Source organism: Lacerta agilis, chromosome 12 (genome assembly GCF_009819535.1).
Source record: "Lacerta agilis isolate rLacAgi1 chromosome 12, rLacAgi1.pri, whole genome shotgun sequence".
NCBI lineage: Eukaryota > Metazoa > Chordata > Lepidosauria > Squamata > Lacertidae > Lacerta > Lacerta agilis.
In genome coordinates, this window is record NC_046323.1 from 13069935 (window position 1) to 13096655 (window position 26721).

Below are 26721 nucleotides of genomic sequence, written 5' to 3' on the forward strand. Positions count from 1 at the left end.
CCCCGGCGGAGAGGCGGAGCCCGCGGGAGCTTCCCGGAGCTTTCCTCGGACGCCGCGGGAGGGAGGAAGAACCTGCCGGGCTGCAGCGGCGTCACCCTCCTCTGTCTCCTCCTCCATCTCCATCCATTCTGGCTCCATCCACGCCGCCGCCGTGGGGCATCGCTGCCCGGCTGACAGGGCGATGATGAGTCCCGGTTCCCCACCCAGGCGGCTGCTGTTCTACCCCCCGCACGGGATATAAGGAGAAGGATCCACTCGGAGGAAGCTGCTTTCCCCCACCTTGGCCGCCGCCGCAGAGGAAGGTAAAAGGCACCGGGGGCGCGAGGGATCGTGTGCGCGCGCGTTTGCGTTTCCCTTCGGGTTAGAATGGCAAGGGTTCTTTTTCCGCGCGTAATCGTTACGCAGAGAGGAGAGCGCAGCAGCCCGGCTGCCTGCAAGATTGCATCTCCCTTCAGATGGCTGCAGGCGATTTCCAATGGCTGGAGCAAGGAGCTGCGCTCTGAGGATCGCGGGGTGTGTGTGTGTGTGTGTATGTGTATGTGTATGTGTGTGGTTTGCTTTTTGACATGTGGAGAGAATAGCTGCCTGGGGAGATTCTGCTGGGTGGGATGAGTTGGTATGTCGGGAGGGGACACCTGTGTGTTCGTGGGTGTGTGAACACAGAGGGTCGTGGTGTTTGGAGCTCCACAGCGGGATGCCCCAACTTGGTGCCCCCCAGATGTTTGGAACCGATGGGGCCGGTGGTGGATGTTGGGGTTCAAAGCTTCCGGGGTGGGGGTGGGGGCACCAGGCTGGCCGAGGCATGACCTAGGGCAGGCATAGGCAACCTTCGGCTCTCCAGATGTTTTGGCCTACAACTCCCATGATCCCTAGCTAACAGGACCAGTGGTCAGGGATGATGGGAATTGTAGTCTGAAACATCTGGAGAGCCGAAGGTTGCTGACCCCTGACCTAGGGAAAGCGTTTGTGGATGGATGATTGAGTGCCGCTTACCCAAGGACATGCAGAGGCTAGCAATCGACCGGACCATGCAGCAAATGCTCCTTAGTAAGGTGGAGCGTTGGCAATATTTTAAACATGTGTTCGGAACTGAGATTGGTTTGGTGCTTTTCCATGAATGCAAAGTTGCTGTGGTTTCTGTCTTAGGGGTTCCCCCCCCCCTTGGACAGATGCTGCATCTTTCTTTGAATGCTTTAGCAACGTCACTGCGTTTTAGAAAGCATGGTGCTTAGAGATGGCAATGAGCAACAACTAGATTTTTTTTTTAAATAGAGATTTTCTTTTCTTTCTTTCTCTTCTCTTCCTTTCCTTTCCTTTCCTTTCCTTTTTTTGTGGTGGGTACTGAGCCATGTATATGGGATCATGCAGGCCTTGCTTCCCAAAAGGTCTAATGCAGGCATAGGCAAACTCGGCCCTCCAGATGTTTTGGGACTACAACTCCCATCACCCCTGACCACTGGTCCTGTTAGCTAGGGATGATGGGAGTTGTAGTCCCCAAACATCTGGAGGGTTGAGTTTGACTATGCCTGGTCTAATGCCTCACGGAAGATGCCTATGTACTGTAGCTGCTGCCCGAGGCTACATTTAAGCAATTTAATGTCTATGGCTTTGGCTTTTGAGAGTGTGCACTTTCTCTTCCTCCCTCCCTCCCTCTTTCATGCACACCCAGCTCCTATGTTCCCTCTCTCTCTCTCTCTCTCTCTCACACACACACACACACACAGGCAGTCCCCACACCATGCACTTTCTCTCTTTCACATCCACAGAGATATTTCCGGCAGGCACTCTGCCTGTCCCATGCTCTTTTAGGCTCACATCCTCTCATCTAAAAAGAGTCCCATAATATGCACAGTTTGAAAGCTTTGTTCTTCTCTGTAATAAACGCACACACCAACTTACACGCGCAGAAACACACAAACAATGTATATCCATATCTTCTGTCTCATACAGGTGTGTAATTTCTGGGGCTGATGGGATTTAGAGCCCAAACTTCTGGAGGGCACTGAATTGGCTGTGTGAAAGAGAGAGAGAGAAGAGAAGAGAAGAAAGAACAAACTCAGTTGGTCTTTAAGGTGCTACTGGAAAGAATTTTCTATTTTGTTTCGACTATGGCAGACCAACACGGCTACCCACCTGTATTTTGATGGTGCCACACTGTGATTTGGCCACCCCCTCAGATCAATAGCTGTCCCCTTTCTCCTCCTCTGCATTTGCAGAGCACTTTCCCACCTTCTCCATCTCTGGGAAGAAATAACTCCTTTTGCAGTCATGGGCCTGCAATGATCCACCCCCCACCCCCAGCTCTTTGCTTGTTTTTCATAAACTCAACCTCACGCTGAATATTCTGTTTCTCTTGCTGTGTAGCTTGAACAAAAAGAGATGTTTACTGCGCTGTCCCGACAATCCTGTGAACATACAGGTCAGTACTTGTGGCTGGTTGCCGTGGCAATATGCCGAGATGGGTTGACATGCATATAATACTTTATATAGCTATACGTATGTTAGGAAATGTATGTTCATAGCTATCATGTATGTTCAGGGCAATGCTGCAGTTAAGGTGATTTTAGACTTTGGACTTAATTAATGGTCATGCGGGATGGGGTGGGCTATAGATAGCAAAGCATTGTGACTTCGATTTTTGCAAAAATTCATGAAAACCAGCCCATCTATCTGAGTGGAGCCCTCGGCCGCTGCTCCAAAGTCCTGGCCGGCTGCACACACATTCTGGTGTGATAAAGAGTTAGCTGCTGAGCAGACTTCATGTTTTCATCTTCAGTAAGTTATTGGAAACAAATAGTCCTGTGTGGTCTGTAACTTGAATTAGGACGTGGGAATTGAATGTATTCTAAAAGCGAAATACAACTGCTGTTTCGGATTTCTTTCTTGATTTTTTTTTTAAATGTAGCTGTTGGCTTTTCCCTCTAGCTTCTGTGAAATAAGACTGATGGCTGAAAACATTAGTGAGCTGGATTCTGCCATCTCCCCTACATCCCTCCGATCTGCTAGGGATACCCTCTTAATTCTTCCACCTGTGTGAGGACAATGACAGAAATGTCCTCCTGTTTGCAGTTCCCATCCCCTAGGGACTTGCTTTAGTTTGTGCTTGAGCCGCTTTGAAATTAATTCCAAAAAGTTACCAGCCCACATTTTTTCTTTTTACTTGTTGGTTAGTTATTTGAGACAACCAACAGACAAAAAGAACCAACTCCCCTCCAGTTTATAAATGTGTCCTTCCTGGTCCGCTAGGTGGCATGGCAAGGGGTTATGTACATGTCTACATGCTTTGGGGGAAGACTTCCTTGTTTGCAAGACGTCCTTCTTGGTGACTAGGACTGAGGTGGTGTGTTGACGTAAGGCCTTCTCAGCTTAAGACAGTCCCTTCTTTTTTATTGTTTTACATCCTGTTGATGTTGCTTTCAAAATATTATCTTCCACCCTGCAATCTCAGGATAGATGGAGTTATTTGCGGGTGGCGCTGTGGTCTAAACCACTGAGCCTCTTGGGCTTGTTGCTGATTGGAAGGTCGGCTGTTCGAATCCCTGCGACGGGGTGAGCTCCCGTCGCTCTGTCCCAGCTCCTGCCAACCTAGCAGTTCGAAAGCACGCCAGTGCAAGTAGATAAATAGGTACTTCTGCGGCGGGAAGATAAACGGCGTTTCCGTGCGCTTTGGTTTCCGTCTTGGTGTTCTGTTGCGCCAGAAGCGGTTTAGTCATGCCAGCCACGTGACCCAGAAAGTTGTCTGTGGACAAACGCTGGCTGCCTCGGCCTGAAAGCAAGATGAGCGCCACAACCCCATAGTCGCCTTTGACGGGACTTACCAACTGTCCAGGGGTCCTTCACCTTTACCTTTTTCCTAGATGAAGTTATTCATCCAAATTGAGCAGAATTCTGCTCACATCCCTACAACCATGCCTAAATATTGGACTGGATTCACTCCGGGTGTAATGCCATCAAGTCTTTGCACATCTGCCTGAGAGAAAGCCCCATTGAATTCAATGGGGCTTACTTGTGAGCGGACGTGTACACAATTGGGTAAAGAGGTGATGGGGAACCTGTAGCCTTTTCAGATGTTTTGGACCCCAATACCCATCATTCCTCAGCAGCGGCCATCTTGCCTGGGGTTAATGGGAATCCAAAACATCTAGAGGACAACCAAAACCACAGTTTAGCCACCCCTGGGGTTCAAGGTTCCTCTCTTTCCCTGTAGGCATTGGCAAACAATGGCCTTGTTTGGTTTAAATTGAGGCTTCGACGCTGCCCTGTGTTTCACTCCTGCCTTATGAACCTCCCGAAAGCCAATTACTATGTAATAAAACATTCAGCTGACACAAGGTCATGAGGTGTGTATCTGCCAGAAGATTTGCTGGCTGGGTCTGGTTTTCTGTAAAATATGCAACTACTGGCAGATGCCGAATTCAATGACAAATGTTGCAAGGACAGTTCATTTGCATGACAAACTCTCCCAAGGCTGCCTTGGATTTCCTGGACGCTTGCCGTCTCTTCTGCTCTGGTAGCACTGAGAGCATTTCGACATTGAGAGTCCATTCCTACTTTTCTTGTTGCTATATTTAGCATTTCCTAGAGTAACCAAAGCAGGGAGATCCAAAACCAGCTTAAGCAATAATTGTCAGTTCCTAGGGAAGAAGATACTTTACGAAGTACACATTCGCCTGTTTACGTGAAATAGTTTTAAGAAAAAACACCCTTTACAATGTACACCTTTTGAAGGTAACTAGGCAACCGAAAAAAAATGGAATGATTAATCCTTCCTTTGCTAGCTAAAGGAACATTGTCAGCTGTGCACCTCCCATGCTTTAAGAGATCAATTTATGCAACAAGCCTTTAAGGTAAGGAAGTGCTGCTAATTCTGTTTTCACTGAATCGTGATGAGATGATGAATCATCCCTAAGCAAACCAGGGAATTGGAAATGGTAACGTCCTCCATCTCTGTTATCAGTATCCTCCCCTTTCCCTCCACACTGGTCTTTAAGCACACAATCCTGTTGGGTTTCCTAACAAGTGTAAGTCCTGAATAAGTGTAGGAGTTAGGCAAGCCGGTCTTGGCTACACCTGCACAATATTTCTGGTTTTCACAATAGAGAGTAATTAGGAATAGGCTTAGAATTATTTCTAGTATGCCTCTGAATACCAGAGGCTGGAAACCACAAGATGGATGAGGGCTGTTGAGCTCAGGCCCTGGTTGTAGGCTTCCCAGAGGCATCAGGTTGGCCGCTGTGAGAACAAGAACAAGGCTCTTTGTATGTTCCATAATGCCTATGATTTCTACTGTACCTGTTGAATTTCTGCCTGTTGCGCAGTTGTGAAAAGCACAGGAGCTCTGTTTGGAGGTTGGGGGGGGGTAGGAGGGTCATTCTACCGAGACTAGTCGATGAAAATACATCTACAGTGGTACCTTGGTTCTCAAACGCCTTGGTTCCCAAATGCTGAAAACCTGGAAGTAAGTGTTCCGGTTTTTGAAAGTTTTTCGGAAGCAAACGCCCAATGCAGTTGTCAGCTATTGTTTCCGGGGCTCCTGCACCAATCAGAAGCTGTGCCTTGGTTTTCGAACATTTCAGAAGTCAAACGGACTTCCGGAACGGATTAAGTTTGGCGCTTCTGTTTTTGCTATTTATTTTGCGTTTTCGTTTTTGAAGCTTTTTCGGTTAATTTGTTTTTGTGACTGTGTGGATGATAATTTTTATCATCTACAATGCTGTCTATTTTATAGTACAGTACACTGGTTATTACTTTCATTTTATGAATCAGTGCTCTGGTTAGAGAGTAAAATTCGTGTTAAATTGATGTTTTAGGGGTTGTTTTTAAAAGTATGAAAAGGATGAATCTGTTTTGCATTACTTTCTATGGGAAGGCGCCCCTTGGTTTTGGGAACGCTTTGGTTTTGAAACGGACTTCTGAAACGGATTAAGTTTGAGAACCAAGGGACCACTGTACTGTTCTAGCTCGTTCCAAACATCAAAGGCTTCTAATGGGTTTTCATATGTTTAACCTATATATATTCTGGGTTCACTCAGATGAACAACTTCTAGAGTTCCTCATCCTGAGCAAATGTAGAACCTGGAATTCTTAAGTGAAAAATAATAACGTTAACCCTGACAAATTCATGATGTCAGTCCCCCCCCCTCTTATTTTTTAGGTTCCCGAGTACTGTACAAAATGTCAACCATAGTCACTTTTGTCTTTCTGCTTTTAAGCATAGCAATTATTGTTGCTATTACTCTGGTCCAAGTGAATCGGAAAGAGGTCCTTTCACCAGGGCTGAAGGTAAGTTGAATGAATATGATGCAGTATCCATTGCTTAGTTTGGGTGCCAGGGCTCAGCTGCTGAACCGGTGATGTAATGGTAGTCAAGAGGGCTTCTGAGCATGTGGAAAGAGTTTTCCAGCACCAGAAAGTAAGCACAGCTCGATCGCATGCGCCTGCAATTAGAAAAGGGGTGCATTGCAAATCTGATCCTCAGTTCCTCTCTTTCTAGAAGCTAATCACTGTTAGCATAGAAAGCATTATCAAAGAAAGACCTCTTCAGGTAGAATCCGTATGATAATAAGTGAAATGAACTAAGATCCAGGACAAAGACATCTTGGAACATCAAACCTGAAGTTCCTTTGGACATGTACATTCAAATAAGTGCTCCTCTGCTTTCCCCCATCTAAATTTTGTTCCACAAAAGAAGACATACACAGCTTCTAGATCTGGTGTTGTGTCCCTGCTGCCCCCTTGCTTCGGGTGGGCTATCTAAATGGGAGTCAGATGTAGCTTCAGAATGGACCGAAGAGCTGGCCAATCATGGCTTTGCACAGCCCTGCCTGTGCGGCTGTTGAGATGGACGCAAGACCAGCCCACTGATGCTGCGCCGACTGGGCTTTGGTTGAAAACGGAAAAGAGCTGGTTTTCTCTTGAGTTCGATCCAGGGGCAAAGATGACCTGCGTGTCACAGATCAGGTGGCCCACTGCCACAATGCCCTCTGTGCCAAAATGGTGTCTACCCGTTGTTACTTCCCTTGAAGAAGGTGGACAGGGACCCTGAGGTGGCCCACTCTGTTGGGTAGTATGATGGGTTTGAGGTGGGCTGATGTCAGGGACTGGGCAGAGGAAGAATGGTGGAGATTGCCTCCCCAGCTTGACCCTTTCAGAGAGGAGGAAGAGGAAGATGGTTCAGATTTACAACAGGGGTTTGAGGGAGGTCGCAGCTCAGAGGCAGATGAGGGGGAAAGCTGGGAAATCATGGTAGAGCCTGGCTGACACATTGTCATAAGAAAGCATTCCAGACCCTCCATCTCCAAGAACCCAATGAGCCTTAAAAGTAGGAGAGCAAAGAGCTGAAAGACAAAGGGTACACCGAACAACAATAACAACAATTTATTTATACCCTGCTCATTGGGCTGGGTTTCTCCAGCCACTCTGGGCGGCTCCCAACAGAACATTAAAAACACGGTAAAATAGCAAACATTAAAAACTTCCCTAAACAGGGTTGCCTTCAGATGTCTTCTACAAGTCAGGTAGTTGTTTATTTCCTTGACATCTGACGGGAGGGTGTTCCACAGGGCGGGCGCCACTACCAAGAAGGCCCTCTGCCTGGTTCCCTGTAACCTCACTTCCTGCAGAGAGGGAACCGTCAGAAGGCCCTTGGAGCTGGACCTCAGTGTCTGGGCTCAACGAAAGGAGTGGAGATGCTCCTTCAGGTATCCTGGGCTGAGGCCGTTTAGGGCTTTAAAGGTCAGCACCAACACTTTGAATTGTGCTCGGAAACGTACAATGTACCGTATATATGTGAGTATAAGCCGACTTTTTCAGCCCATTTTTCGGGCTGAAAAAGCCGCCCTCGGCTTATACTCAGGTGAGGCGGGCGGCTGCAAAGGGACAAGCAGCAAGAAAGGGATCCTTTCTTGCTGCTTGTCTCCCCTGCCCTGCCGATCCCCCATCTGTGCCTGCTCTCTGATCCCTCGTCCTGTGCCTGCTCTGCGCAAGGCATCGGGGAGGGAAAAGTGGGGAGAAAGTGCTCCTCGATGCTTTTTCCTCTCCGATGCCTTGCACAGAGCAGTCACTGCTCTGTGCGAGGATCGCCTCCTCCTCCTCCTCCCGTCCCTTCTCCCCGAAGGGGAACAGAGGTAGCGACGGGGGCAGCGGGAGCAGGACAAGTATCGAGCAGGCGTGCGAGCCGGCTCAGCCCCAGAGAGCCTGTTGCTTTTGCCCCCATCCCATCCCAGCTCAGTCCGCCATAGAAACTGCCCACCCTGAAACTATCAACCCCTGAAACCTTCCCAGAATCTGCTCCCTTAATTCCTCCCTGAATATGCCCCCTCCCCCTGAGCCCTCCCTGTAAAGAGACCCTTTCTTTCCAAGCCTTCCCTCTTAACCCCTGCCCATCCCAGCTCTGCCCACTGTAGAAACTGCGCTGAGACTCTATGATCCTGTGCCTGCTCTACCCCTGCCCATCCCAGCTCTGCCCACTAGAAACTGCGCTGAGACTCTATGATCCTGTGCCTGCTCTACCCCTGCCCATCCCAGCTCTGCCCACTAGAAACTGCGCTGAGACTCTATGATCCTGTGCCTGCTCTGCGCAAGGCATCGGGGAGGGAAAAGTGGGGAGAAAGTGCTCCTCGATGCTTTTCCTCTCCGATGCCTTGCACAGAGCAGTCACTGCTCTGTGCGAGGATCGCCTCCTCCTCCTCCTCCCGTCCCTTCTCCCCGAAGGGGAACAGAGGTAGCGACGGGGGCAGCGGGAGCAGGACAAGTATCGAGCAGGCGTGCGAGCCGGCTCAGCCCCAGAGAGCCTGTTGCTTTTGCCCCCATCCCATCCCAGCTCAGTCCGCCATAGAAACTGCCCACCCTGAAACTATCAACCCCTGAAACCTTCCCAGAATCTGCTCCCTTAATTCCTCCCTGAATATGCCCCCTCCCCCTGAGCCCTCCCTGTAAAGAGACCCTTTCTTTCCAAGCCTTCCCTCTTAACCCCTTCCCCCATCCCAGCTCTGCCCACCCTAGAAACTACCCACCCTGAAACTTTCCCAGAATATGCCCCCTTGCCTCTCATGCCCTCCCTAAATATGCCCCACCCACCCTGAAACCTTCCCAGAATCTGCCCCCTTCCCCCTTAATCCATTCCAGAATATTCCCCTTGCCCCCTGAAATGTACCCACATTATGCCCCCTTACCCCCTGAGCCCTCCCTGTAAGAGACCCTTTCTTTCCAAGCCTTTTATTGGTATTTATTTTTATTTTTGAAATTTACCAGTAGCTGCTGCATTTCCCACCCTCGGCTTATACTTAAGTCAATAAGTTTTCCCAGTTTTTTGTGGTCAAATTAGGTGCCTCGGCTTATATTTGCGTCGGCTTATACTCGCGTATATACGGTAGGTCTTTCAGGACCGGTGTTATGTGGTCTCGGCGGCCACTCCCAATCACCAGTCTAGCTGCTGCATTTTGGATTAGTTGTAGTTTCCAGGTCACCTTCAAAGGTAGCCCCACCTAGAGCGCATTGCAGTAGTCCAAGCGGGAGATAACCAGAGCATGTACCACTCTGGCAAGACAGCCTGTGGGCAGGTAGGGTCTCAGCCAGCGTAGCAGATGGAGCTGGTAGACAGCTTCCCTGGACACAGAACTGACCTGTGCCTCCATGGACAGATGTGAGTCCAAAATGACTCCCAGGCTGCGCACCTGGTCTATCAGGGACACAATTACTCCATTCAGGACCAGGGAGTCCCCCACACCTGCCCGCCCCCTGTCCCCCCAAAATAGTACTTCTGTCTTGTCAGCATTCAACCTCTGTTAGCTGCCATCCATCCTCCAACCGCCTCCAGACACTCACACAGGACCTTCATTGCCTTCAGTGGTTCTGATTTAAAAGAGACGTAGAGCAGCACCCGTAGGAGAGACGAATGAGGAAGTGGGAGAGACAGGGATAGAGCGGGGTGGAGATTCACTCGGGACAATGCCATTCTCCAAGAGGCTGGGTTCTATACCCTCTTTCTGTAAAGACAGAAACAAAAAAGGACTCTAAGAAACGTTTCCTAGTCTTTATACCAGGCACAGGCAAACTTTGCCCTCCAGATGTTTTGGAACTACAATTCCCATCATCCCTGACCACTGGTCCTGTTAGCTAGGGATGATGGGAGTTGTAGTCCCAAAACATCTGGAGGGCCAAGCTTGCCTATGCCTGCTTTATACTTTCCGGGGCAACCAGCTGACAGCACCCTGACAGCTGGTGGGTCTCTGCTGCCCCAATTAAAGGAGAGGACTGCTCAACAAAAAGCTTGTGATTCCCTCTATTAAAACCCTGAGCATAACATGCCAACCAACAAGAGCTCCCTTCGCCAGCACAGCGGGGTTTGGAGGCAGTAATTACATAAGAGGGCGAGATCCTTGTTAAGAAGATCTCTGGACAGTTACATGCCTGAAGGCTGAAGGCTTCCCACTTGAAAGCTCCTCTTGAAGAAACGTATCTTGGCTGCGCCTGTTTTCCTCGAGGTAGGATTGGGACCCGATGGGTGTAGCTGCCTGCTTGCCCTACCAGTTAGGACATGCCCACGGTATTATCCTTCCATCTCTCAACTGCAAGCGGGAAGAAACAGGTAGAGGAGAAGCAAGCTCAGGAGAATGGGAATGGCCAGGGGGAGGGGTTGGAGGCAGGAGCAGCTGCTGCCGCCCCACGGCATCTGCCGCCTGAGGTGGCTCCATCACTCTGCCCAATGGTCGAGCTGGCCCATAGGGAAACAGCTGTTCAAAGAAAAGAAGAAGCCAGAAAGAAAGAAAGAAAGAAAGAAAGAAAGAAAGAAAGAAAGAAAGAAGAAGAGGAGGAGGAGGAGTTTGGATTTGATATCCCGCTTTTCACTACCTGAAGGAGTCTCAAAGCGGCTAACATTCTCCTTTCCCTTCTTCCCCCACAACAAACACTCTGTGAGGTGAGTGGGGCTGAGAGACTTCAGAGAAGTGTGACTAGCCCAAGGTCACCCAGCAGCTGCATGTGGAGGAGCGGAGACGTGAACCCGGTTCACCAGATTACAAGTCTACTGCTCTTAACCACTACACCACACTGGCAGAAAGAAAGAAAGAAAGAAAGAAAGAAAGAAAGAAAGAAAGAAAGAGAAAAAGGAAGGAAGGGGGAAAGAAATCACTCCAGCTTTATACAAAAAGTGTCTCTTAGGGACTTGGGCTACTTTTCTAACAGTTGTATTTTCTTTGATTGTTTCCAGCAAGAAATCATGCTCGTCTTGTAACCTATACCTTTTTCTCTCCCCCCCCCTCCCACCGCCAAGTATGGAATAGTGCTTGATGCAGGATCATCTCGGACCACTGCCTATGTATATGAATGGCCAGCAGAGAAAGAAAACAACACGGGGGTCGTGAGCCAGACCTTCAAGTGCAATGTGAAAGGTGAGGAGGAAATGTGGATTTTGGGGCGGCCCCAAAACAAATACTAAGGACGGAATGTACCGGTATGAGTTGGGGGAAGGAGGAGGGCAGGAAGAGAAACGGTAGCTTCTGTTTTTGAAACCCCTTATATGCCGTCCATTAAGAGCATCATCCTTCCACTTTAAACAACCATGGCTTTCCCCCAAAGAATCCTGGAAACTGTAGCTGGTTAAGGTTGCCGACTGCTGTTTGGAGACTCCTATTCCCCTCACAGAGCTACAATTCCCAGAGCCCCCTGGGAAGAGAGATTTGTAGCTCGGTGAGGGGAATAGGAGCCTGCTAAGTATTCGCAGCACCCTTAGCAGGGATCGCCCAACTGCTGTTGTCTATGCTCTGGGAACCGCAAGGTTAGATTACTGCAATGTGTTCGGTACGTAGGGCTGCCTCTGAAGATGGTTCAGAAACTTCAGCTAGTGCAGAATTCAGCGGCCAGGTTGCTCACTGGAGCAAGACGGTCTGAGCATATTACACCGATCTTGGTCCGACTGCACTGGCTGCCAATTAGTCTCCAGGCCCAATTCAAAGTGCTGGTTTTGACCTATACGGCTCAGGACCACAATACCTCAAGGGCCGCCTCTTTCCAACATGAGAACGGGCCTTCTCTGCAGTGGCTCCCTATCTGTGGAATGCTCTCCCCAGGGAAGTTCGCCTGACGCCTTCATTACACACCTTTAGGCACCAAGCAAAAACGTTCCTTTTTAACCAGGTCTTTGGTTGATCTGTTTGACATCCTATACCCTTTTAAAACATGGCTCTTTTCCGGGGGGGGGGTGTTTGTTATTGGGTGGTTGTTTTTATTCCGATTATATATGTTGTGATTCCCCCCCCCCCGTCAACCGTCCTGAGACCTCCTGGTATAGGGCAGTATATAAATTCAATTAACAACAACCAACAACAACAGCAATACGCTACGGTTCCCAGGATTCTTTGGGTGAAGCCATGACTGTTTAAAGGGGTATGATAGTGCTTTCAAATTTTATTATTATTATTATTATTATTATTAATCGCAGCACTTTACACAATAAGTGAATGAAATGCAACAACAGACCCCCAAATTAAGCAGCTAGCAGCTGAATCCGCCTGCCACGACTATAAATCAAAATGCAATGGCAGGCCAAACAATTGAAGCAGCCCTCTTGTATTGGGGCGGGCTTCTCGGTGGGGAGGTATTGGCTGTGCGAATGACTCAGGGACAGGTTTTGCCATTCCAAATGGGCGTGGGAAGCTGGTGCGTCATGCAGCAGGGTGGAAATCGTGCACGACTTGCCATTTGCGTGCCTGTGGCATTTCAAAACGTGACAGATTAACAAGTGGGGAACGGCGGCGGCAGATCGAAATCATCTGCGTCCTCTGCTGCCCGGGTCTAACGGAAACTGCAGCGGCGGCTTGTTCCTGTGGTTGCAAACTCTTGTGTATATGCACACCTAAGAAAAATGAGGCTCCAGATCTTGGAACAACGATGATGGTCATTGCATATGAAGGCGTGTGGCTGGAAACCGCAGGAGGGGACAGTTCTCTCGTGCTTGAATACTTTTTTGCAAAACAAAATAAAAAATTCTTTCCAGTAGCACCTTAGAGACCAACTAAGTTTGTTCTAGGTATGAGCTTTCGTGTGCATGCACACGAAAACTCATACCAAGAACAAACTTAGTTGGTCTCTAAGGTGCTACTGGGAAGAATTTTTTATTTTGTTTTGACTATGGCAGACCAACACGGCTACCCACCTGTAACTGGTACTTTTTTGCAGGTTTCCCCAGGTATCTGTTTGGCCTCTGCAAACAGAATCCTGGACTAGATGTGCCATTGGCCTGATCCAGCAGTCTCTTCTTATTTCATTTTTTAATTCACTATAACTCCAAGGAGTGCCAGGGTTCTTCCCTCTCTTTTCCCCCTATTTCTCACAACGCCCCTGTGAGGTAGGTTAATCTGAGGAAGGTTGACTCTCGAGGTCGCCTGGTTCAACACGAACCACTAACTCGCTGTATCTCACGACTAACCCTTTCATCGTTATTTCCGACAAGACAGTGCCCGAGTTAACCTAGGCTTTAAATTTTGCTTAAATCTTGGGGGTTTTCTCTGCATGGATCACAGTTCTCCTCTCCTTCTCCTCTTGCAAGGCACAGACTCTTTTAATCAAAGGTTGCTGTTCAGCAAAGTGAGATTTCCAGTGGATGGGTACAAACTCCCGAGCAAATCCTTTCATGCATGCAATTAGGTGGTGTCATTTCAGAAACCGCATTTGAAGTTCTTTCCAAGCTTCTTGTACTGCAGGAATGGAAATATATATAGGAACCGAAGCCTGCAAATAGAATCCCGTCTGAAAATTATTGGTTTGTGGGATTGGTTTGGTTTTTTTTTTTTTTACACCAATTAAAGGCAGGGTCAATCGGCTCTGCTGTAATCTGAAACAAAATTCTTCTTTTTAAAATTTATTTATTTAGTTTTTCAAATTACAGTTTTACAATTACATATCCAACATACAACATAGATTCCACAGAATCTCCTGGACTTCTCTTCCACCCTTTGTGGGTCCTATTGTTAGTCATTTCCTCCTGCATCTTTTATAATAATCCAAATCTTTTACATCTCCATTGTATCCAAAATTCCCCATTAAACTACAAGTGCTATTCCAATCCTACTAACAATTTTAACTGTTTACAGTTGGTTTTTAAGATAAATTATATATTCCCCCCATTCTTTATTTAAAAATTTGGTCTTCCGGACTTCTGATTCTTCCAGTCATTTTTGCCATTTCGGCATAAGCCATCAACTTAAATCTGAATCAAAATTCTCACCCTGATTGCTTATGTGGTGGGGTGTTTTTGTTTTTAACTTTTAAGGGCCACCCATCTGGATTTATCCCTGGCCAAAATGGACAACGTTGAGCCTTACTAGGTTTCAGCTTCATCAGCCAGAGCTGTTATACAGCTGTAAACCAGACATGCTGTATAACCAGGGAAAGTATCTACAGAAAGAACCCCCCTTTTATTTTAGGTTTTTATTTTAGGAATGTAATGTGCCACTTGTAGGATGATAATAATAATAATAATAATAATAATAATAATAATAATAATAATACACCTCACCAAGTGGTTTACATAGAAATGAATTAAAGCAATTATAATTTGAAACAGAAATGATTAGATGCTGGGCTCCGTTGAAAACGGCTTCTCCATGCAAACCAGGAAGTGACCACTCCAGACAACAGAACAGGTCACCTTTTCTTATCTCTCAGGCTGTGATCTCCTGGGTGACGCGGGTGTCATTAGGCAGTTGAATGTACACACGTACTCCCTCTGTTTCCCTCCCTGCTGCCTCTGTGTGGCCCGGGCCACTGGCAACCCATGCTATGTCACTGGGAGGAAGAGGGATAAGCTTTACGATCCACCAGTTGAAATCCCGTGGACTGGGGCACAGCATAGAGGAATGAAGCCTGACTGAAACATGAAACATGACACTTCTTGCATACTTCCAACATCTTATATCTTTGATCGCGCATTATTTTGGACTAGATGACCCTTGGCTTGATACTGGTCATTGACAGTAATAAAACGACTTGAGGTGACTCCATGGACCCCTTCCAACTTCACAATTCTATGGTTCCATCCTTAAAAATATTTATATTCTTAGCTGTTATCCATACTCCTAAATACTTAACTTTATTCTCAATTGTCAGTTCTATTACTTGTTGTAGGTCTTTTGTATAGTGCTCCGTCACATTTTTCACCAATACTTTCATTTTATTTTCGTTTAATTTAAAAGCTGCTACTTTTCCAAACTTAAGAATCTGTTCCAAGACCCTCGGTATACTAGCCAAAGGGTCTTCTACACAAGGTCATCTGCAAATGCCTTTAGCTTATATGCTTTATAACTTACTGCTATCCCTTTTATTTCTTCATTTTATTTTATGCTTCTAGCCAGGGTCTCTAAAACTAATAAACAATAATGGTGACAGGGGACATCCCTTTCTCATCCCTTTCTTTTTTTACACTGTCCTGTTATTACATTGTTTACTATCAGCATTGCCTGTTGGCCAGAATAAATTGCATCAATTCCTCTAAGAAACGACTCTCCGAAGTTCATCATCTCAATAGTTCCCCCCCCATGAAAGTCCATTAAACATTGTCAAAGGCCTTCTCTGCACCTAGAATTCTATGCTTCTGTGGCTACTGTAATGTTCGAGCATTCCTACACATTATTTACTTACTAACTTTATTTATTTGCTTTCCAAATAAAGAAGCAAAAGTGCTCAGAATGACGCTAGCTTAAAGACAGAGCGGAATAGTAAAAGTCTTATTGATCTTGGTGAGTAACAAAACTGAATCCATTAATCCCCCTCTCCTAGGTCCTGGGATATCCAGCTATGCGAGCAACCCTCAAGAAATTGCAAACCCCATTAATGACTGCATGAATAAAGTGAAAGAGAAAATTCCTTTGCACTTACATAGGACCACACCTGTCTACCTGGGAGCCACAGCCGGCATGAGACTTCTGAGGTATGGTTGGAAACCGTAGCAGACGTTGATGTGTTGTGTGTATCGCTTTATCCATTGTTAAGTGGATAAAGCCGGGGGAAATTATTCATGACAAAGTTTTCTCATCCTCGCCTTAAAACCTATCAGTCTATGGGGATTAATAGATAGGAGCATGTTAAGACAACGCCCATAAACCGAAGAGGGATTTGGATCTTCCCAGGGAATATTGCTGGTGAGTACAATCTTCCCTCAGATTCAACTTGTTGTGACTATTGACTGCCTTATAGAAGACGGTCGATCCCAGATTGGAGTGTTCCTGAATATTTTGTAATAAATGTGTAATCTTGGAGGGGGGGGGGCAAACAAGGACGTTGTGCCATGGGCTACCACAACCAAGGAAGAGGGAGAGAGTGGCAGCTTGGCCCATGTTGCATACCTGACAACAACCTGCACTTGTTGTTATGCATGTGCCAGTGGTTGCATAAAATCCTTTGTGCGTGCACAGATTTTTCTTTTAAGTGTTGACAAATAGTATTGATAAGGGCCAATGTGTCACTCATGCTAGGTCATGTGGCCTTCAACACACCCGACAGGTTCGATGGGTTTGGATTATTTATTTTGAATAAAGAAAGTGTTTGCTGGGGTTATTTTCTCTCTCTCTCTCTCTCTCTCTCTCTCTCTCTCTCTCTCTCTCTCTCTCTCCCCCCCCCCATAAAAAAGCCAGATCTGATACTTGGTAATGGTGTCTTACAACTGCTGTATGAGTGGTCTTTGGGTGCACATAAAAAGGTAAAGGTAAAGGGCCCCTGACCATCAGGTCCAGTCGTGTCCGACTCTGGGGTTGCGGCACTCATCTCGCTCTATAGGCCGAGGGAGCCAGCATTTGTCCGCAGACAGCTTCCGGGTCATGTGGCCAGCATGACAAAGCCGCTTCTGGTGAACCAGAGCAGCACACGGAAACACCGTTTACCTTCCCGCTGGAGCGGTCCCTATTTATCTACTTGCACTTTGACGTGTTTTCGAACTGCTAGGTGGGCAGGAGCTGGGACCGAGCAACGGGAGCTCACCCCGTGGCAGGGATTCGAACCGCCGACCTTCTGATCAGCAAGCCCTAGACTCTGTGGTTTACCCCACAGCGTCACCTGGGTGCACATAGATTGTGCTAAAAACACACATGTAATTAATCCTTATAAATAAGATTCGCAGCATATTCCTTTTCCTGGTGTGCTTTTGCTTGGCTCCCATTCCCTGAAGCATTTTGGCACAATTCAGGTTATGCTGATGTTAGTTACTTAGGCCAGGGTTTCCCAAACTTGGGTCTCCAGCTGTTTTCGGACTACAACTCCCATCACCCCTAGCTAGCAAGAGCAGTGGTCAGAGATTATGGGAACTGTAGTCCCATAACAGCTGTGGGCCCGAGACTGAGACAAGCAGAATGGTAGAATCTGCAACCTGGAGATCAGGGGTGGGGGGGGCCCTCAGAGATGGAGGCTCTGCCCCTCATGCCTCACCCTAGGCCACACAGTCCTCTCTGCAGTACAGCACTTAGCACATACTTTTGTAAATCAAGAAAATCTTTAATAAAAAAACTGAATTAAAAAAAACTAGCTCTGCTCCATGCTCTCTTACTTTGGCCTGTCTGAAATACTTTGGCCTGTCTGATAAGACCTTTTGCACCCTTGGGTGGAGGATGGACATGGGTGAGTGTGGGTATGCCTCTGACTTTGGTGCGGCTGAATGCACCTCACTTTTGCCTACAGACCACAGCTCGGCGGTAGCATCTCAAGGTGCGCCTCAGAGACACTCCCTGTCTCAAACCTTGGAGAGCCCTTGCCAGTTTGTGTAGACAACACCGAGCTAGATGAGCCAACCATTTGACTCAGTATCTAGCTGCTTCCTATGTTGCTATGCTTCCTGTGTTGCTATCACAAATCACAATTGGTTTACCTGCACTGAAGGGGGTTGGCCTACATGACCCTTGAGGTCCCTTCCAGCTCTGCAATTCTACGATTCTGTGACTCACCTACCACCGACATGCAACTCCCAGAAGGTTGCATACAAGGGAATGTGGACCCTAGATTGAAAAAGTCCCCCAGCCCAATTTTAGATTATGGTACATGGGGAAAATTATTGTAAGGTTGGTAGTACAATATTGTACTATCAACCTTCCTGTATGCTTGTGAAACATGGACCACTTATAAACACCATCTTCAACTCCTCGAAAGATTCCATCAACGGTGTCTCCAAAAAATTTTACACATCACTTGGGAAGACAAGCAAACTAATGCCAGTATACTGGAAGAAGCAAAGATCACCAGTGTCGAAGCAATGATTCTTCAACATCAACTTCATTGGACTGGTCATGTTGTGCGGATGCCTGATGATCGTCTTCCAAAGCAACTACTCTTTTCTGAACTTTAAAATGGAAAGTGTAATGCTGGTGGTCAACAAAAGGGGTTCAAAGACTCTCTCTAGGCAAATCTAAAAAAAAATGTAGTATAAACACCAACAGCTGGGAAACACTGGTCTGCGAACGCTCCAATTGGAGAACAGGCATGGGCTTGGAAGACGCTTGAACTCAGGAAAAATGTGCTAAGAGGAAGGCACGCTTGGCAAACCCTCCCCATGATCAACTCCTGGCCCGGGAATCTATGTCTCCACTGTGGAAGGACATGTGGATCCAAAATTGGCCTCCACAGTCACTTATGGACTCACTGTTAAAACCATGGAAGACAACCTTACTTGGCTACGAGTGATCGCCAAAGAGAAGACATGAGGAGGAACATACTTGAAATAATGTTCTGCTGAATCTTTTGGAGATGAGTGAGCATGTGATCCTAGACACATTTACCTGGGAGCAAGCCTCACTGAACACAGCAGCCCTTATATCCCAGAACACATGCATCAAACTGTGCTGACGGGTGTCGCTGGCTGTGTGTCATGGGGCTTGTTCACACATGCATTTTCTTCTCTCACTAGTCACAGTACACATCAGCTTGCACATCACAGTAAGCCATAAACCGTGGTTTCCTGTGCATGAGCAATCATGCCCACTTCACTTCTCCCTGCTCCTTTCCCTTCTTGCGCATAATAATAGAAACCTTGAACGGCAGAGTTGGAAGGGACCCCAAGGGTCATCTAGTCCAACCTCTTGTTTCCAGGAAGAAAACAAACCATGGGTGTAAATATGTACAATTTTTTGGCAAAGGGTGTTTTAAGGAGATAACAGAAATCACTGGGTTAAAGCTGACTGAAAGTCCAGAAGTAGCAATATTATCAATTTACGATGGGTTGGAAGGTTCGCAGGCTAGGAAGGACTTGATCACAAATTTATTGACAGAGGCACAAATTAAGATAGCTAGGAAGTGGAAGGGGCAAGCCGAATATAAAATGGAAGGATGGGATAAAGAGGTGTGGGATATAGCTATGAATGATAAATTAACGTAAGATGGGGAATATGCAGGAGAAATGATTTTGAGGAGATATGGAAGGTGTTTGTAGAACTTGTACTGTACTGATAAAACGGAAAAGGGTCAAACCATTGCAAGAGGTGTTGAAATTTTGGGAGGTTGGATAGTTATAATGGAATGGTCTTGGTGGGGGGGTTAATAAAAATAATAATAATAATAGAAAAGAAAACAAACCATGGTCCTTGGCTAGCATCACATATAAACCAGGATTCATAAACCAGGGTTTAGATGCTCCCAGCAAGCCCCAATCTATAGCCATGGTTTGTTTTTTTGACATACTGATTGTGGGACTTTTTTGGGGGGGGGGGTTCAAAACAACTGATGATGTGTGGTTCAGCTAAGCCAAAGTTCGTGATTTGTTTTCTCTCTGTGTGAGTGGGAAGGGGAGTCACAGCCCAGATATGCACATTCATGGTAAACCACTAACTAATGTTTACTGTAATGTACAAACCAGAGCATTGACTATTGATGTGTGGACCAGGTGGCACAAAGTGATGACTACAAGTAGAACATTCATATCCCCTGCTGTCATTTTGGACACGGTATTTTCCCATGAAAGCAGTCCACACATTTCCCTGGACCATCCAATGTTGAATAATTAAGTGATGTACATGCATGTACGAATCGACCCTTGACTTGCCAAGTCTGGACACTAGATTTGGCAGGTGACGAAGGGCAAACGTCTCCTTTCGGCCACTCAGCGTTTTGTATTCTTGTGACTTGCTTAGGTTGCAAAATGAATCAGCGGCCCACGAAGTCCTTCGGAGCATTCAAAACTACTTTGCATCCCTGCCCTTTGAATTTAGGGGCACTCAAATCATAACAGGGCAAGAGGAAGGTGTGTACGGATGGATAACAGCCAACTATTTGATGGGCAATTTCTTGGAGGTGCGTGGAAAAAGCTGCATGTTTTATTGCATACTATTCTTTGATGAATTGCTAGTGTTTGAATGGATTTACATAACCCCCCAGGCAAGGGAAGATTGTGGTACGATGTATACATATATACAACCACCTAAAACTGTTGTTGTAGTACTAACATTATCTTTATAGCAAAGGTTCCTGCCTTGCATTAGTCTTCTGTTATACCTAGCAAACTGGCATGGCTGTCGACTTTTCCCTTTTTTAAAGGGAAATTCCTTTATTCCGAATAGGATTCCTCGCAAGAAAAGTTGACAGCTATGAACTGGTCTCTCCTGTTAATGGCATAAAACATCATATAAGGGGATGGCACTGAGTCATGTTCTTAAAACAACAACACCCATTTAAAGTAGTAGTAGTAGTAGTAGTAGTAGTAGTAGTTGTTGTTGTTATTATTATTATTATTTGTACCTCGCCCATCTGACTCGGTTGCCCCAGCCACTCTGGGCAGCTTCCAACAAATATAGACAGAAGTACTGTTTTGGGGGGACAGGGGGTGGGCAAGTGTGGGGGACTCCTTGGTCCTGAATGGGGTAACTGTGCCACTGAATGACTCGGTGCGCAGCCTGGGAGTCATTTTGGACTTATAGCTGTCCATGGAGGCACAGGTCAATTTTGTGTAAAAAGTTGTGTAGTTTGACATCTGTTTGACATCTGATGGGAGGGTGTTCCACAAGTGGACTCTTTATTACTGCGTTTGCAATTGCTCAATATAAAACCTATTTTGGAAAGAGAAGAAATGAGTACTGAACCACTGATATATCATAAGTGAGCTCTTCATTTACTGCGTTTGCAATTGTTCAAGATAAAACCTATTTGGAAAGAAACTGCTTTTGCCATTTCTATGGACGTTTATTGTTTGCTTTCATCACCAGTTTCCTTGGTGATATTATCTTGTGTCGATTGCAGTAGTACATTGTATCACCACCCTGTTCATTGTTTTATGGCCAGGTAAGCCTGCCAGGGCCCACAGACTGTGGGGAACACTTTGCCCAATGCCCCCTTCAAACCTGGAACTGGCCCGTCCTGTTAGTTTCAGCATCGTGCTGCTGACTGTGCACTGGCTGAACATCTTGGCCTATGCATTTAGCTCACAATACAGGCCTGGCTGGCATATATTGCTAAAGTGAAACCGGTGGCACCCCAACCGCCCTGATCAAATATACATAGGGTGAACTATACTACTCCACACTCTTGTTGTGACAGCCATCTTGCTACTTCTTTGGCTTCATACTTTGGAAGAACGCTCTGATTTATACGGCTCCCACAGGCGGTCTGGGGAGCGCTTTTCACATCGATCTCAGCGCAGTTTCGTGACGCCCTGTAAGCTCAGAAGGGAAAGTTTAGACAGGAGAGCAGAGCCCCATGGTGGCCTGGGATGTCAACTCTGCCTTCTTCTTTTCCAGAGAAACCTTTGGAGGGCCTGGGTCCATCCCCACGGAGCAGAGACCACAGGTGCCCTCGATTTAGGAGGGGCCTCCACCCAAATATCGTTCATCCCTGATGAGACCGGCGACACGACCAACAGCACGCTGCCAGTGCAGCTGTACGGCTATGAGTACAGCGTCTACACGCACAGCTTCCAGTGTTACGGGAGGGATGAAGCAGAGAAAAAACTGCTGGCATTGATACTACAGGTTTGGCCGAGGGAATGCTCTTCTGCTAGGATGGTCTGCTTCTTGAATGCAGAGAAGGGTACAGAGTTCAGTGGTGGAGCAGTTTTGCATGGCTTGTTTGCTATTTTCTCATAACCAAAAGCCTGGGGCAGTGGAGATTCAATCAGCAGTCCTCTTTCTCCCAGAGAGGTCTATTTCAAAAAGTAAAAAGTGGGATGCCCCGAAAGTTGGTTGAACTTTTTTAAGATGGAAAAAAAAAAAGGCGATTGACAATCTAAGTTATGTCAGTCCAAGTTACTGGCCACAGGGGAAGATGGAGAGACAAGAAAACAGGAAATCCAGAGCTGATGTAACAAAAACCCAATGGTTTTTATTAAGCCAAAGCAACTTCAGGAAGGTGGAATTCAGAGAAGCATTGGGGGAGGTTTTTTTTCTACTGCAAAGCTGCCTCCCTTTATGGATGCATGTTGGTAAGGGAAAAATGCAAAACATACAGCCTGTTTTAGTGACGTTGCCTGTAACAATGACTCCTGTCGAAATTATTCCTCCTCTTTAAAACCTTCTTGTTTGTTTGTTGTTTGTCAACTGCCAGAATTCAGGTGATAAATCCAGGATCTATAATCCATGCTATCCTCGGAATTATAAAACTGTTTTAACCATGAAATACTTGTACGGCAGCCTCTGCACGGCATTTCTAAGGCCGGAGAACTACAACCCAGACCAGCTTGTAAATGTCACTGGAAGTGGAGATCCAGCTCTCTGCAGGGAAGCTGTATCCAAGTTATTTGATTTTGCAAGTTGCAGGGAGAAGGAAGACTGTTCGTTTAATGGAGTCTATCAGCCAAAGGTTAAAGGGAACTTTGTGGTATGTTTTATTTGCCTGGTGCTTGTTGTGCTGTTCGTGTGGGTATGTGTGCATGTATGTGTAGTTTTGTGTAGTCAGCATTTCCTTACAATTAGAACCACAACTGTGATGGAAACTGTTCAAGAAATTACAGGATATCGCTTATCTAAATGCCCCCAAATAATCATGTCATGTATGATTAAGAGATAAGTTGAAAAAGAGATAAGTTGAAAAGTTGATTGCTATTATTGGATAAACAGGGGAGGGAACTTAGATAATAATGATTTCCCAGATAAGAACTAAATAAGGAGTTTTCAAGAAAATAAATGTTCATTGGAAGAGGCGTCTTTTAAAGAAATTTCTGGAATAACATGCAGGATAATAGTCTGATTTGTGTTTCCCATGTGCTGCCCTAAAGGAAATTTGGTGAACTATTGTTTAGAATCATGTATCTATACATACACATGTTTGTGTGTTTACAGTTTTTATTCCATTTTGTTTCTGTCATGCTTTTGTTTTTGTAAAATAGTAAATAAATAAGAAAAAAAATTAAAACCACAGTTGAGATCTAACTTTCACCTGCCTTAATCCTTAGGCCTTTTCTGGATTTTACTACACAGTCAATGCTCTGAATTTAACTGGAGAATTTTCACTGGCTGATTTTAATTCAAGCATGTGGACATTATGTTCAGAGAATTGGAATCAGGTCTGTATCAATCTTCTGAACTCGTAGAAGGGAACTGTTGACAAAAATTTACTATACCTGTGCAAAACTAAACACTCTCATTCATTGAAATGCTTAAGGGGAAAAATGACAAGACAAAATTTATTTAGGCTGCATTCCTATGCACATCTTTCCTGTGAATAATTTCCACTATTTACCATGAGACTTACTTCCAAGTAAATATGTATAGAATTGTACTCTCTTGCTTTTCATAAAATTTAGATTCAGAGTCTGAAACTTGACAACAGAACCAAGTTCCTAATGCTGAGAATTATCTAGCCAAATTATCTAGATGCAAGTGTTTAACTGTTGCTGGATCACGCCTTTTATTTTTATCGTTAGAATGGCAAAACAAAAATCTAATATTCCTGCATTGGAGGGGGTTGGACTAGAATGATACTCACTATCCCTTCCAATTCTATGATTCTATTATTCTCATACTCAGTTCTATACGAATTACCAAAACCAAATTGCTATTCTCTAGCAGACGTCTTAGCAAGCAACCTCTAGAAAGATAATATATATCACTTCAAAACAATTTGGCACGATGCTTCCAGGCAGATCTCCACATTCATATTGTTTCCTTGCTGTATTTCTTTCCCTTACAAACTCATAAAAGGTAAAGGGACCCCTGACCGTTAGTCCAGTCGCGGACGACTCTGGGGTTGCGGCGCTCATCTCGCATTACTGGCCGAGGGAGCTGGTGTACAGCTTCTGGGTCATGTGGCCAGCATGACTAAGCCAATTCTGGCGAACCAGCACGGAAACGCCATTTACCTTCCCACCGGAGCGGTCCCTATTTATCTACTTGCACTTTGACGTGCTTTCGAACTGCTAGGTGGGCAGGAGCTGGGACTGAGCAACGGGAGCTCACCCCGTCGCAGGGATTCAAACCGCCGACCTTCTGATCAGCAAGCCCTAGGCTCTGTGGTTTAACCCACAGCACCACCCGCGTCCCTCATATTCAATACAAACTCATATTCACAGCTAATTACAGCAAGAGTCTTGCCTTGGATTTTCAGAGTACCATTTCTTTACCTGCCCTAATGACCTTGATCACAATGGAAGGCCAGAGTAGAAATTTCCCCAACGAAATAAATAAGTATTAACGTTGATTTGGTTTTGAGTAACTGTTTTTGTTTTTCAGCTTCCGTACATGATACCTAAATTTGATGAAATCTACGCAAAATCTTACTGCTTTTCAGCTAACTACATCTATTACCTGCTTATACATGGGTATAAGTTCAGTGCAAAGACGTGGCCACAGATTCGCTTTCAGAAGGAAGTAAGTTTAACTCCCCACCCCCAAATGGTGGAAGTCTTGAAAGCCTTGAAAGATTCAGACTTTGGAAGTCTTGGTGGAAGTCTTAAGGGTGGAAGTATTGAAACAGGAAAACAAAGTTAGGGACTCAGAGCCGTTGTCAATAGATGTTTATTAACCGTTGCAAAAATGAAAAATAAATTTGGAACACAGTTGGCTTTACTGTGAACAGAATTGCTCCAGCCACTACTACTTTGGTGATCACTCGTAGCCGAGTAAGATTATCTTCCATGAGCACGGTCTTAACAGTGAGTCCGTAAGTGACTGTGGAGGCCAATTCTGGATCCACACATCCTTCCACAGTGGCGACATAGGTTCCTGGGTGGGAGTTGATCACGGTAAGGGTTTGCCAAGCATGCCTTCCTCTTAGCACGTTTCTCCCTTTCGTCCTAAGTTTGAGCGTCTTAAAAGTCCACGACAACTTTGGTAAGGTCCCAATTGTTGGTGTATATACTACATTTTTAAAGATTTGCCTTGAGGCAGTCTTTGAACCTCTTTCGTTGCCCACTGGTATTTCGCTTTCCATTCTTAAGTTGGAATAGAGTAGTTGCTTTGGAAGACGATCATCAGGCATCCGCACAACATGACCAGTCCAACGAAGTTGATGTTGAAGAATCATTGCTTCGACACTGGTGATCTTTGCTTCTTCCAGGATGCTGGCATTAGTTCGCCTGTCTTCCCAAGTAAAACTTTTCCGGCCACTAGGAACATACAGTAGGAAGCTGGCTTACAGAGTCTGAGCATCTGTCTACTTATCTTAGGATTGCTTAGACTGACTGGCAGTGACTCTCCAGGATATGAGTCAGGGGTCTCTCCCAGCCCGATTCAGAGATGCTAGGGACTCTCTGCTCTACCACTGAGCTATTATGCTCCTTCAGGACTTTGTCCAATGGCAGATTGAGGTTTTTTGAAGCAGTGGCTAAGGTTTTTTTTCAAGTAGAGGGATTCTTTGACCCTTGGCCAATCCTCCATGGGTTGCACGTCGAAAGGTGCGGTGTGGCATCAGAGCAGGGGAGCCTTGGGGGTGGTCAGTAAATATATCCCTGTGAGTATATTTATGTGTGTATGTGTGTGTATATTAACGGACAAATGGGGGACACCAAAACTTTTGGCATCACCATAGGGATCAGTACTTTTTTCTGGAAGTACTATAAGGTACACAGTGCTGGCACCTGTGGTGCTTGCCGTAAGGACTTCCTGGCGAGTTCTGGCACCGTCTTTCTATTAAAAAAGAAAAAAGAGGAAGAAAGCACTGGTAGGGATCATATGTGAGTAGTCAGTAAATTAAAATTTAATTTTAAAAATTGTCTTTGTTTTTTTAAATTGGGCGGACGGAACAGTGGAGGAGGCTGCACAAAGCCCATGAACCTGTTGCAAAGGAAAACCATGATTTACCAAAACATTTGAAGCGGCTCAATCTGGACTAAAAAGTCTGTTTTTCTTTCTTTTGGAAAGCATCAAATACGTACTGTATGCCCCTGCTAGCCAAGTAATCCCTGGCTCCCTGCATAGAAGATACTGCACATCCCTCGTGCAGAAATACTGCTACGTGTGAAGATCTGATGAAAGAAGCAACACAGTACACAGGAAAAGCAGATCTCCTGGTCTCTGAGGTTTCTTATCTGGAGAGCCTAATTTGCTGTTCCTTTCCTGTGTTTCAGGTCGATAACAGCAGCATAGCCTGGTCGCTAGGCTACATGCTCAGTCTCACCAACATGATTCCAGCAGAGAGCAATAGGATCTTGTCCCCCATGAGCCCCTCCCTGTTTGCTGGGCTGCTTCTCTTTTTCACAGCCGTGGCGTTGCTCTGCCTCATCTTCCTCGTGTACTCGTGTGTGGTGTCGCGCATGCGAAAGAACGCCTGCCATGTCGACCACGTGTTTCCTGTAGAATAAATACGCTCATAACGGAGAGAACAGAA

The 26721-nt window shown here is 45.9% G+C and overlaps 1 protein-coding gene across 3 annotated transcripts; it reads left to right on the forward strand.

Annotated features, from left to right (window-relative positions):
• On the forward strand, positions 1 to 26721 carry ENTPD3 (ectonucleoside triphosphate diphosphohydrolase 3). Of its 3 annotated transcripts, XM_033165819.1 has the most exons (11): positions 3 to 302; positions 2365 to 2419; positions 6155 to 6282; positions 11273 to 11390; positions 15775 to 15925; positions 20103 to 20262; positions 21702 to 21932; positions 22504 to 22776; positions 23351 to 23461; positions 24627 to 24764; positions 26462 to 26721. In XM_033165819.1, exons 2-11 carry the CDS (start codon positions 2380 to 2382, stop codon positions 26693 to 26695), a joined length of 1584 nt encoding a protein of 527 aa, XP_033021710.1. In that variant the 5' UTR covers positions 3 to 302; positions 2365 to 2379; the 3' UTR covers positions 26696 to 26721. The 3 variants fall into 3 exon arrangements, with proteins under 3 accessions (XP_033021712.1, XP_033021710.1, XP_033021711.1); XM_033165821.1 differs by lacking the exon at positions 23351 to 23461 and having other exon boundaries at positions 1 to 302; XM_033165820.1 differs by lacking the exons at positions 3 to 302; positions 2365 to 2419 and adding an exon at positions 2721 to 2775.

Excerpts from the sequence above, each read along its gene's own strand:
- ENTPD3 (XM_033165819.1), top strand. The coding sequence starts at position 2,380 with ATGTTTACTGCGCTGTCCCGACAATCCTGTGAACATACAG. Across the intron at positions 21,933-22,503 it reads TGCTGGCATTGATACTACAG|AATTCAGGTGATAAATCCAG; the intron begins GTTTGGCCGAGG and ends GTCAACTGCCAG. Across the intron at positions 22,777-23,350 it reads AGGTTAAAGGGAACTTTGTG|GCCTTTTCTGGATTTTACTA; the intron begins GTATGTTTTATT and ends CTTAATCCTTAG.